General features: G+C 40.8%; 1 protein-coding gene across 9 annotated transcripts in view; it reads right to left on the minus strand.

Annotated features, from left to right (window-relative positions):
- NEO1 (neogenin 1) overlaps positions 1 to 13,441 on the minus strand; it is a 260,875-nt gene extending 247,434 nt beyond the window's left edge. For 4 of the 9 annotated variants that reach the window (XM_070430747.1, XM_070430737.1, XM_070430719.1 and 1 more), the window contains exon 1: positions 13,074 to 13,438. In XM_070430747.1, the coding sequence (XP_070286848.1) occupies positions 13,074 to 13,203 (130 nt within the window). In that variant the 5' untranslated portion in view covers positions 13,204 to 13,438. Of the gene's footprint in view, positions 1 to 13,073 lie in introns of all 9 variants that reach the window. The other 5 variants (XM_070430775.1, XM_070430727.1, XM_070430700.1 and 2 more) reach the window with 3 other exon arrangements.
- Between the last annotated feature and the right edge of the window lie 493 nt (positions 13,442 to 13,934).

Raw genomic sequence — 13,934 nt, forward strand, 5'->3', positions numbered from 1 at the left:
GATCTATTCGATAAATGATGTTGGAAAATAAGACAAATACGGGCAAAAAGAAACTAACCCACCTTCTTACACCATTCACAAGAATAAACTCAAAATGCAGTAAGCCCTGGCCCGTGTTTCTCAGTGGTTACAGTGTCGGCCCATGCACCAAAGAGTCACATGTTCAATTCTCAGTCAAGGGCACGTGCCTGAGTTGCAGATTCAATCCCCAGCCCTGGTCAGGGAGCATGCAGGAGGCAACCAATCAAATTGTCTCTCTCATATCAATGTTTCTCTCTCCTCTCTCTCCCCTGTCTATCCCTCTTCTTCTCTCTCTAATAATCAATGGAAAAAATGTCCTCCGGTGAGGATTAACCAAAAAAAAAAAAAAAAGGGTCAAAGACTTAAATGTTAGACTCGAAACCATAAAAATTCTATAAGAAAACATAGGCAGTAATATCATGGACATTTTTTGTAGCAATTTTTTTTTCTGATGTATCACTTCGGGTGAGAGAAACAAAAGAAAAAAACAAATGAAACTACATCAAACTAAAAAGTTTTTGCACAGCAAAGGAAACCATCAACAAAATGAAAAGACAACCCACTGAAGGTGAGAACTTATTCGCCAATGATACATCTGCTAAGGTATTAATATCCAAAATTTATAAAGAATTCATACAACTCAACACCAAAAAAAAAAAAAAAAGTCAATCCAATTTAAAAATGGGCAAAAGACCTGAATAGACACCTCTCTAAAGAAGACATACTGAAGGCCAATAGACATATGAAAAGATGCTCAACATCACAGGTCAAGGTTGGGGGTTTGATCTCTGGTCAGGGCACATACAAGAATCAACCAATGGTATAAGTAAGTGAAACAACAAATCAATGTTTCTCTCTCTCTCTCTCTCTCTCTTTCTCTCTCTCTCAAATCAATAAAAAAAAATTTAATTTTTAAATAAAAAATAAATAAAATTTATGCAATGGTTGATTTTTCTATTTCACTCTGCTGTTGTTTTGGTGTTCTGAGAAACATTTTATGTTCTATTGTATATTTCAAACAAAAATACTGGACCTCATTTGGAAAAATAAAAATGAAAATAAAAAGCCTACTCATGCCTTCAAATCCAGTTCAAATTCTATCTCTCTAAGAAATTTAACTAAATACTCCAAACTAAATAAATCCTTATCTTTCTCAACATAAGCTCACTCATTTACAATCTAATTATACACAGCCATCAGATATAAATTATATAAGCATTATCTAATTTTCATGTATTTTTATCTAGCTTCTCCTCATTTATAATAGTATTAAAAACAACAACGTTTCACATTTAAAGAGTGATTAGGACAAACCAGGCTCTGTTCTAAGCATGAGTACACCTTACCTCATTCATTGTTTACCTCAACCCAGTAGGGTGGTTAAGTTATTACATACATTTAAAGTAAAAATTATACAGAGATGTCTTTGTAAGCCCCCCCACCCCCCGCCCCTCTGCCTAGCACTGTAACTCACCGCATGCATGGAGAGGTAAGGGAAAAGAACTAACAGTACTTTAGCACTATCCCACTTATTCAGATGTTTCTGAATAAGATATCACAGGGAAAATGAACTTTATCTTGTATAGCACTGATTCTAAGTACGTATCTTTCTTCTTCGGCAGACAGAGTAGTATTTCCTTTCTTTGGACACCCAACTATGGGTACATGTTCAAGTCTTTGTCCTAGGTTTTCTTTTTCCTTCTTCAGTGACATGATCTAGTCAATGGCTTAAACTATCAGCTCCATCAGTTAATTCCTGAACCTACATTTCTAGCCAAAAGTCTGGACAGATTTCTTATCGGAGCCCTAATTCTGTAATACTTTTGCAGAGTTGTTCTGCTGGCATCTCTGGCTCAAGGTATCCAAAATAAAAATCATATCCTGCCCCTTAAACTTATCTTTCCTGTTGCATTCTTAATCCACTTTCCACTTTAAACCACCTCTGTACCTTAAGCCAAACTAGTATTCAAGTATTTGATTAACTGATCTTACTCTAAACCAAAATTGCTTATCCTGTCTTGAAAGAATAGCATCTGTTTCAATTCCTATTTTTCAATCAAATAATTTAATAAAATATTTAACTTTTTTCTTTCAAAACAGAACAGTTTGAAAGTTTACGAATTTATATCCAATGAACATAAGCAGTGGTTAGCAGTCAGATAAGCAAATTGACTTGATTACTCACTTCACTTCTCATTAAGTTAAAAATCATAAGCAGCCATGAAAGTTCGGACAATTATAAAGTTTTAATTGTTCCTATTCTTACTTATGTATTGTTAAATTAATGAACCATTTATTTAAAAAAGGATATAGCAATATTAAGAAAAGACAATTAAATAATTATCAGAAACAATATAAACCATCAATAAAAATCTAAAAAGATACTGAGCTCCATTTTAAAAATTAAAATTAGCCCAGCCAGTGTGGCTTAGTGGTTGAGCATTGACCCATGAATCAGGAGGTCATGGTTCAATTCCCAGTCATGGCACATGCCTGGGTTTGGGGCTCAATCCCAATAGTGGATGTGCAGGAGGCAGCCAATCGATGATTCTCTCTCATCATTGATGTTTCTATCTCTCTCTCCCTCTCCCTTTCTCTGAAGTCAATAAAGACATATTTAAAAAATAAATAAAATAAAATTTAAAGAGATACACATTTTCACCTATCATACTGGCAAAGACTAAGAAGCCTAAAATAACTAATATGTTGGCAAGGGTGTGAGGAAACAGACACTCTCACTTTGATAGGAGAGTAAATCAGCTTTTGGAGAATAATTCAAAAATGTCAAAAATTTTAATACAATTCCACATTTATAAACTTACTCTATAGTTTATTTTAATGTGTGCACAAAGATACTACGTAAAAGTGGGTTCACTGAACATATTTGCAATTAAATATTTGGGAGCATCAAAAGGGAATTGCTTAAATAAGTTATGATCTGTATATATAAAAGGCTAATATGCAAAGTGTCCCCTTGGGAGTTCAACCAGGAGACCAGGAGTTCGATCGCTCACTATGACGTGCGTTGACCACCAGGAGGTGGCGCTGAACAAAGGAAGACCCTGGCTGGCAGCCAGAAGGAAGGTCCCAATTGGCCCTGATCGCCAGCCAGGTCTAGGGACCCTACCCGTGCACGAATTTTGTGCACCAGGCCTCTAGTACATCTATACAATACCTTATGGTCAGCAAAACAGCTGTAACAAATTTATATGTATTCACATGGAAAAATATCTGAAAACAAATTGGAAAACAGTACGCACAGCAAAACCCAACATGTAAGTTTTATTATGTATATTATATAAATATTTCATTGTATATACAAAACAAAGCCCACAGCTATTTACAGTGGTTATCTCTGGGGAGAGGGGTGGATCTCACTTTTTATTTTACATATTCTTTGAAATTTTATGTTTTTAATTTTTTAAGAAGTCAAACCAACAATTACCCAAAAATGAAAAATTTATATACACGTTGGGGTTAAAGATGCTGTTAATAAAGATAAATTCCATGGCTAGAGGAGTAGGGACCAGCAGAGAAGGAACCCTGCCAGGCCACTTCCCTTCCTATTCATATTTCCTCTTCTCCCACCTCAGGTGTCAATCTGGACCCAATATAATTTGAAGTGAGGTGAGACTTCTCAGATTTCTGGGCAAAGATCCCAGAGAGCAACTCTGTTATAGTATGAGGGGGAAAAGAAAGGGCAGGCAATATCCATTAACAGGGATAGAAAGGGAAATCCTCAGCTTGGCTGAGACAATTATTTCTGTTTAAGGGAAGAACTTTGTGTTCTTATGTTTATTTTAAATCTCCTTCCTTTACTGTTGTCAGAAGGTGGTCCCAAGTTACTTTTCTACCCACTTCTGATCAGCACTGGGCTTAGAAATCAGTAAGAACACAGTTTGTTAGAACTGCTTATGAATTAAATGTACTCAAACAAGCACCTTTGGGACTCTGAGAAATTTATTTATTTTGATGCACAGACTTCAAAAATTATGTCTTAATATCCTAGTCTTCAGTTATAATCTGGAGGTGAAGGTGCATAATGGTTGAGTTCTATGTATGCAAGGTGTTATTAACACAGTGGTTATCGCAGTAAGAAGTGTTCACACAATACCTTGGATATGTAATTATGTACATTTAAAACAAGAAATAACCCCACTTCAAGCTTCAAAAGCTTCAAGAATTAACCAAAAAGATCTCAAATTTTAGTTGTTACATCAAAATTTATGCTGTGAATAAAAAGTAATAAATAAAACTTATAATTTGGTATTCTATCCCAGAATATTTAAATTACAATACTATAATCCTAATTATACTTTATGTGTAAAGATGTATCTCAGTGCTTTTTTTACTCTACAGCTAAAAAATATTCTGTATTCAGTTTCCATGCAGTATCATTTTAAAAATGCACTGTGCTCAGGACTTCTCAGTAAGCTTTACTGGCTATTACTGACCAATAATAAATCCTGAAAACCATTACAATCAATCTCCGGATTTCCCAAAGACATGGAAGTAGCTGCACCCCTAGATGGCTTCATTATTAGTATTCTCATATATTCAAACATTGCAGTAATCGTTTACTTAGAGGAAATAAAAAATAACTCCCTCTGTGAATTCTGGTCTACTAACTTGGTAAAGCTAAGTAAGGATCACTCTAAAGATACACAACTAAAATTATTTCTTTTTTTTTTAACTTACTAGAGGCCCAGTGCACAAAATTCGTGCACGGGAGGGGGGGCCCTCAGCCCAGCCTGCACCCTCTCCAATCTGGGACCCCCTGATGGATGTCCGACTGCCAGTTTAGGCCTGATCCCGGGGATCGAGCTTAAACCGGCAATCGGACAGCCCTCTCACAATCCTGGACCGCTGGCTCCTAATCGCTTACCTGCCTGCCTGCATAGTCGCCCCTAACTGCTCCCCCCCCCCCCCCCCCCGCCAGCCTGATCGCTCCTCACTGCCTCTGCATGCCAGCCTGGTAGCCCCTAACTGCCTCCCCTGCCAGCCAGGTCACCCCTAACTGCCCCCTCCCTGCCAGCCTGGTCGCTCCTAACTGCCCCCCTGCTGGCCTGGCCACCCCCAACTACCCCCCCCCCCACCTGCCTAGTCACCCCTCACCGCCCCCCCTGCCAGCCTAATCACCCCCAAACTGCCCCCCTGCTGGCCTGGTCATCCTAACTGCCCCCCCACTGGCCTGGTTGCCTCTTACTGTCCCCCCTGCCAGCCTGGTCGCCCCCAACTGCCCCCCCTGCTAGCCTGGTTGCCCCCAACTGCCCCCCCCCCCGCAGCCTGGTCGCCCCACGCAGCCTGCTGTTCAGTCGTTTGGTCATCCCTCACTAACCCCCCTGCCTGCCTGGTCGCCCCACGCAGCCTGCTGTTCAGTCATTTGGTTGTCCCTCACTAACCCCCCTGCCGGCCTGGTCCTAGGCAGCCATCTTGTGAGGGTGTGAGGGTTAATTTGCATATTACCTCTTTATTATATAGGATCTTAGAAAGAGGAAAGGGGAGGGGAGGGGGGAGACAGAGTGGGGAAGGAGGGAAGGAAGGAAGGAAGGAAGGAAGGAAGGAAGGAAGGAAGGAAGGGAAGAAAGAAAGAGAGAGACATCGATGCCCTGCAGGTGCCCCGACCAGGTATCGAGCCCACAAGCTAGGTATGTGCTCTGACCAGGAATCGAAACCACCACCTTTTTGTGTACAGGTCGATGCACCAACCGACTGAGCTACCCTGGCCAGGGCAGCACTATTTCTTGATTAATAGTAACATAATGGTTCCAGAATTTGTCTTTTCACTTACAGCAATAATGACACTTTTTCCCTCTAAATCAAGTTATCTATTATCTCTGGGTATGTCTTATCTCTGCTATTAAACCAATGATTCCTAAGGATAGAAAACATATCCAATTCATCTTAGTATCTCCCCAGTACACAGCTTTGTACATAATTAGCCCTCAGACATAACATGTTTGCAACTAGCCAAAATTACCTAAATTTTGACTACAGAAGAACTGTCCAACTGACTAGAAAATTAAATCTTAAAATTCTCACTATAAAACAACTTTAAAGAAGGTTCTTTCTCATGGTTCTTTTTAAGAGAAAAAGCAGATACAATCTGAATTTCAAACTGCCCAACTGTTAACTTCTTAACAAGAAGAATACAAGTACTGATTTCAGTAAAATAAAACCTATGTAACCACTACCTCTTTCTCTCCTTTCTTTACATAAGGAGGTCAAAGGGGAATCAAACCCTACTCATTTCAGCCAGATCTGCAACCTGGTCAGTTTACTTTACATTCCTTACAAGCCTAAGGATAAGCAACTAATATTTCAAATAATACTGCAACTTAAAATATTTCACAATTGCTTAACACTTTATCTTTATTTCTTGAAATCACCCAAAAGCTACTTTCACACATATAAAATAAAATCATACACAATCATTTACAAGCAACTTAAAAGATTTTCCCAATCATATCCAACTTTACATCAGAAAAAAAAAAGAAAAAAGATGTACAGTAACTTGAACGTCAGAGAATGACAAAAGGTAATTCTTGCATCCAAGAATAGAAAAAAATCAGTGTTCAAACACAAGAACTGAGTAGGGGTCATTTAATTGAGGTAAATCCACCACTCAATTTTATAGATGTCAGAGGTATAGAATCTCAGAAGAAGAAGGGACCTTTGAGATTACCTTGGGTAATTAATTAACCTCCTCAGGTAACAGATGAAACAGAAAGGCTTTCGGACCTGCATTTAAAATAATGGCCTTAAGTATTCAAAGTCCACAATTAAAGGTGAAAATAACTTGAAAAAGTTATAAAAGTACTAGTCAATGGTATTATTCTTAATACCATTACAATAAGTGGACCCCCCACATATACACAAAATTATCTTTTCACTAATAATCCCATGTGTGAGAATCTAAAATATACATGGGAAAGGCCATCATGACAGCATTCTTTAGTACAGCAAAACACTGAAAACAACTTCAATATCTATAATAGGAGAATAAATCATTAGAGGCAGTGTGCAGTATAATAATAAGCATAGGCTTTGGACCTGGATAAACCTGGACTAGAATACCAACTTTTCACTTGAGAGTTGTGAGACCTACTATGCAAATCACTTAATATTTGAGACTCAGCTAATTACCTCATCTGTAGAATGGGGGAATATTATCTTCTTCACGGGGTTGTATGAGGGATTAAATGCATATAAAAGAGCTTAGCACAGTACCTGGAACTCAGTGAGTGTTCAATAAATGCTACTGTTATTGGCAACTATTAATATTCATTCACTGGAATATTATACAAACATTTTAAATAATGGTTATAGGAAAATCTATATATACAAATCTATATTGTTAAAAAACAATAGTATGATCCTGCTTATATGTAAAAAGTAAAAACATGCACACATATATAAATGCAGAGGAAAAGTATGAAAAGTACTTATTTATGGGTAAAAAGCAAAATTTGCTGGCAGAATTGATAAACTTTTTACTTTATGTACTTCTATATTGTTTTACTTCGAACATGTATTTAAGTATTTTAAATAAATTTTTAAAAATAAGATTGCAAAAAAGAAAAATGGCATAATGTACATAATATACATAACATATAAAGTTGTACATACACTATGATTAGAATGTAAAATTGATGTGCCATTTTGATAGTGACTAGAAAGAAATATACCAAAATTATACCAGTAGGTCTAAGTGAATTTTTTTATGTTTCCAAAATTTTTGGTCAAAAAACTATTTTTACTCTAAATGAATCCAAAATCGGGGTTATATTTTAATATCTTTCAATGACCTGTGTTCCATGTCAAAGTCCATTTTTAAAAAATCATAAACACAAGACTTTTCCTCACCTCATTTAGTTCTCTGGTCAATATGAACTTAATCTATAGTCATTTCCCTTGACTGTTCCCCTACTGTTGATGCAATTTTACCTAGAAGCCAAAACACCTACCAATGGCAAGATAAATATCTCCCAATCACAAAGAAGTCAGTAATAAAGTGTTTGAAAATAAAAAACTATTAAAATAAATAGAACCTCCACAAAATGAGATTAATGTTACCCTAATATTTTAAATATATTTTATTGATTTTTTTACAGAGAGAAAGAGAGAGGGACAGAGAGTTAGAAATATCGATGAGAAAAATCGATCAGCTGCCTCCTGCACACCTCCTACTGGGGATGTGCCCGCAACCAAGGTACATGCCCTTGACCGGAATCGAACCTGGGACCCTTCAGTCCGCAGGCCGACGCTCTATCCACTGAGCCAAACCAGTCAGGGCAACCCTAATATTTTTATTAGCATAGAGAAAACTCATAAAGAAACCAGCAATGATCATTTAAGCCAGTGATGGCGAACCTTTTGAGCTCGGCGTGTCAGCATTTTGAAAAACCCTAACTTAACTCTGGTGCCGCGTCACATACAGAATTTTTTTTATATTTGCAACCATAGTAAAACAAAGACTTATATTTTTGATATTTATTTTATATATTTAAATGCCATTTAACAAAGAAAAATCAACCAAAAAATGAGTTCGCGTGTCACCTCTGACACGCGTGTCACAGGTTCGCCATCACTGATTTAAGCCAATAGAAAATATATATACTCTTAGAAAAATAATAGTATATTTTTAAGTTCACAAAGAAATGTTAAAACCATTCTACATAGATACTGCACTTTACAGTTTAAAAGCAATCTTACATGTCATTCTTCTGACAACCCTGGGGAACTATAAGTTATAACCCAAATCCACTGCCTCCATATCATGTCTTTTTTCACTATCTCACATCACATTATTAATTTTCATATGGTTTACTAAGAGCAATCACATTTCTTATATCCTTTGGACATTTATCCTGGAAATCTATTAACTCTCTTATACCTCATCCTATTAGGCAGGCAGAGCAGGGCATAAGCCAATATATATAGATGACTTAGCAAGATCATTGATCTTTCCAAAGATGACAAAACTAATAAACACTAAAATTGCAGCATATCTCAAGTAGGATAACCAAACTCACAATGAATGGGGGTCAGAAAACTAAGTAATGTGAAAAGAGGCTGAAGGAATCAAGGTTGATTAATTCAGAAAAGGAGAGGAGAGTGACACATGCACATATAAATTTTGTCATCAGATACATGAAGGGCCATCATATAAAGAAATCAGATATGCTGTATGGCTCAAGCAGTTAAAAAAACAAAGGCAATTCAACATTCATTCAATAGATATTAACTGGCTATGGACTCTGTGCCAAATGTTTGTGCTCTACTAGGCATACAAAGGTGAATAAGAGTTCAAATCCTTAAGAAGTTCAAATTAGTAGAGAAGACAAGAAAAGTATTAACACAAGATGAAAAGTACCCAGAAAGCTATGGGAACACTGAGAATGATGACTAATTCTTTGAGGGAGCAAGCTAGTAGAGAAAAATTCAATGAATAGATGAGTAGGAGTTTCAGAAGTGGACAAGGTGGGGAGTGGCATTAACAGGAAGAAAGAGCAGCATGGAGACATGAAGCGCTGCAATTAATCCAGAGTGGTGGAACACCAGGTACACATTAGAGGTACTTAGCCGTGAGGCTTTCAATTGGGAGTGGGGAAGGCCAATGGGAAAGAACACAAAGGGCCTCACAATCTCCATGCCAAGAAGTTTAGGCTCTAACACTCAAGCTATAATAAGAGACTGTAAGTAGGAGTGGCATGCTCAGAAAAATATATAAGAAAGCTCATTCCAGAAGGAGGTCAGACTTCTAAATGATAACAGAGAAGATAAAAAGGTTAATTAGGAAACCAATATTATTAGTATAGGTGAAAATAATGATGAAAAGATATAGATTCAGATTCAAGAAATATCTAGGAGGTAAAAATCAAACAGAACTATTGGCTATGGGAATGAAGGAAAGGAGAAGGCCCAGGATAACTGCTTGGTTGACTGGTGAACAGTGATGTCCAACGCAGGTAACACAGGAAGACAAATCCATGCAATCATTCAAACAATGTAAGCACCCTGACCAGGAATTGGTTTGTCATAGTCTGGAAAAAGGTGATGAAGGAAGCAGAAAGGAAGAGGAGCAAAGATCAATTTACCTTTGGTCTTGTGTAATGTAAGGTGCCTATTCAATTAGCTACTGAGTGGCATGTAAAAAAGAGGGGACTAGGGGAGTCATTAGCTCAAAGGGAGCAACTGAAGACAAGTGGAGTGTATAATGAGATCAACTTTAGATACCAATATTTAAGAGGGGTAAAAGAAAAACCTTAAAAACAAGTGAAGAACTGATCAGAGAAGAAATGAATCAGGAGATAGGGTGATGCCAAATAGGCAAAAGAAAAAATTCAAGAAGGGTGGGGCGGATGAAAATAAAAGTTAAATGTACTGCATAAAGCAAAGTTTACCAACAGAAGTTATTCAAAACAGAAATAGACTACATTGTGAGGTAATGAATCACATCATCACGTAAATGATGAAGGCAGATAGAGTTATCTAGGCTGGCTCTTGACATGAGAATTCTTACCTCAAATGAGAAGTATATAGCTATATGACCTATGCAGTACACCTCTGTAGTCCAGGTCATGGCTAGCCTCAACACCATTATGACATTTCCTCAAATATTCTTTTGCAATCTAACCAATGAATGAGGTATTTGGTTACTTTAATAAAAGTTTTTAAAATTTTTTTACATACTTCATTTGACTCATAAGCAACCAATACTGGATTAAAACTTTTCACTAATTCTGCTCTTGGAGTACAAAATATTGCTGCAGAAAGTGTGAAAATAGCTGATCTAATCTACTTAAAATTCAAACTGATTTCAAATGAACTCTTAACATTATCTTCCTAACCTTCTCCATTCCTGCTTCCCAAGTCCACCTCATTACCTCTTCTTAACCCCTTCACTCTCTAATATTAGACAAGATCTCATGACACATGCTGCTCTGTCCTGTCATCTTTCCCTAGGTCCCACATATCTTTTCAGTAATCTGCTCCTCTACAAAAAAATAAATGAGTAAGACCACCGACAAATGACATCTGTTTTACTGACAGCTTGTTGCATAGGTGGCTTACTCAATTCTCAATTTCCTTGATTTCTCCGCAACTTACCAGAGAGCTGACCAAGCCCCTCCTTATTGCAGTTACTCCTTTAAGCTTTTGTAACTAGGCAAAAGAATCTGAAGATCTGGGTTCCAGATCCAACTATACTATTAATTAGCTGTGAGCCTCCCTATCTCCACTCCTAATCACCCCACAGACCTCTCTTCCCAGACACACAGACACCCAGACTAGATTAGGTTCCTGCCGTATAAACTTGCTCAAAACCTATTCTTCTCCTTTGCAGTGCTTATCACACTACTTAATTATACAATTAGCAGTTGAATGGCTATCTTTCCTACCCACACACCAGACTGTAAGTTCCATAAAGGCAGAGTGCACATAATTGAATCAATGGTGAAATAGATGTTATGACCACTTCCTAAGAGACTGCTTATTATTTTTATTAATCTAAGTAACAAAATCACCAGTACTTTACTTATTTCAAAATTACTGAAAAAATTTTTAACAGAAATTCCAATACCTAAAACATACATAATATGAATTACACATAATATTTTACATATAAAATTAAGAGTAGAGAGAACTTGTCTTGCCATCCACAGAATTGGAAGGGTTGGATCAGTTACCTACATTTCAGGGCCAAAATGTATATTCTCATGTTTAGGCCGAATGTGCAAGTGCAAGTTTAATGCTAAAACAACTGTTGTTTACATAGCTGTTTAGATAAATACCCATTGGTGCTTCAGGGTTTAAAGCTTTTAACATTGGCAAAAAGCCACAAGCTATATTATATTCTGCAAGAAAATCAAAAGAAAGTTTGTCAGCCAACTTTATTGTAGTGTGATTTTAAATATTTCACATAAATGGAGGTAGGAGGAAGTAATGGTTTAGTGACTAGAAGTTGTCACTGTGCCTGATAACATGACTTTCAAATGCAAAATTTTAGATCAAGCAAGTAGGTGAAAGTTTTGTCGTTTAATGATACACCACCTTGGTCAAACAATTTAAACAGATTACATACTAATTTGCCCTTCAACTGCTGTGTGTCCTGTTCCTCAATTACACTGTTAAGGTTTTTACAGGCAGGTTTGGCGTTTTGTTAATTGCCCCCCCCAATTAAACTGGAATGCAGGTGATTTCAATAGTATGTGATATGTTAAAACCTTGAAGATGGTTTTTGACGCTAAATGTATTTATATGTTGCCACTTGAAAACAACGTACAAGTACTTAAAATCCGAAGCTTGGACAATTCCCTAGGTTAAAAGCAATTAGGCCATAAATATAGTTGTAATCCCCAGGAAAGAAGCATTTCATAACGGAAACACTAACAGATATGTAATCACTTCAAACCCTTCTCCACGGTGCCCTCATCGCTAAGTCTCACCACTGGTTCTGAGGGAGTAATTGTGCCCCTCTGACACTTTCTTCCGCAGCCTTGGGGCTGCAACGCCCCCCCCCCCCCCCCCCCCCCCGCCCCCAAGGAATCCCCTAGAGATCAGCCAGCGCTTCCCTAGGACTTCAGCCGGGAAATCCCAGGCCAGGGGAGGCGGAGTTCAAGCCCTCCCCCCTTCCTTTCATGAACATTAATGAATTGGCCATAGGATTGTTTATTAAATGAGGTGTGTAGTGGCCTCTACTGGTGCTTGTGTGAGCACAAGAATGTCCCACTCTTACAAGTGGGATGAGCCTGGGGGAGGGGAGGGCGGGGAGGGAGGCGAGGGGTGAACCTGCCTCCAGGTACAAAGCGCAGAACTAGACCCGGGAACCCCGGACGCATCCCGCGCCCGCCCCGCCCCCGGTGGCGCCCCCGCCTGCCTACTTCACTCCCCACCCCGTGCGACCCGCTTTCTCTGCGGCAAGCCGAGACCAGGCAGAGAAGTTCCTGCACGTTTCCTCCAGGAGCCTAAACAAAAACACCGCAACCGCAACCGCAACCGCAACCGCAACCGCGGCCGGTGCGGCGCCCCCGCCCCCACCCGCCGCTTACCTGGGGACTGCGGCGGGGAGCCGCTCCTGGCGGCCGCGGCGCCCGGCGCCCGGCGCCCGAGCAGCAGCAGGCAACAGAGCCAAAAGGAGGAGGTGCTGAGGAGTCGCCGAGCTCCCGGTCCCGCCGCCATCTCTGGCCCGCGAGCGGCGGCGGCGGCGGCGCCGCGGAGCCCTCGCCTCCTTCTCTCCCGCGCGTCTCAGCCGGTCCCTCGCTGCAGGCTCGGCTCCCGCGGCCGCCGCCGCTGCTCCAGCCCGGCCCGCGCGGCCCCTCTCGCGGGAGGGGAGACTCCGGGGCGCCTCCCTCCTGCAGCCGGGGAGAGAGGGAGGAGAGCGGGGGGGCAGTCAGGACATTCCGGGCCGGGGGGTGGGGGGCTGTCGGTCTCCAGGTTCCAGGCGCCGCCACCCGCTGCCGACTCCGGATCCACACACCAGCGCGAGGGGGGCGGAGACCGCGGAGCAGAGGGGTGGGGGCTGGAGGCTGGGGCCCGGGGCGCACACCCCCGCGCACGCGCAGCGCGCCTACCTCGCCCGCACCCCTCGCCGCCGCGCGGCCCGCCCCCGCTCCAATCCCAGCGGCCGCCCGGCTGGCCCGCTCCCTCCCCCTTCTCCCCGGAGCTGCGGACGGGCGCCGGGCGCGCTGGCGCTGCTGCTGGCGTCAGGGAAACCCCGGAGAAGGGGGTCCTCCTCCTCCTCGCGTGTGCTCGCTCCGCGCAGCCCCTCGGCCCCGGGAAGAAATTCCTCCCGCTCACCTTCCGGACGCCGCCGGGTGTGGAGACCCGAGGGCGAGAAGCGCCGCGAGCCCGGGCTTGTCCGCGAGGCCGCAGCAGACGCGCACCTCTCCGCAGCCCCGGCCCGGGGCCTC

The sequence above is a fragment of the Myotis yumanensis genome, unplaced genomic scaffold (genome assembly GCF_028538775.1).
Source record: "Myotis yumanensis isolate MYYU_CA2020_CCGP unplaced genomic scaffold, mMyoYum1.0.hap1 SCAF_1, whole genome shotgun sequence".
NCBI classification, from domain to species: domain Eukaryota; kingdom Metazoa; phylum Chordata; class Mammalia; order Chiroptera; family Vespertilionidae; genus Myotis; species Myotis yumanensis.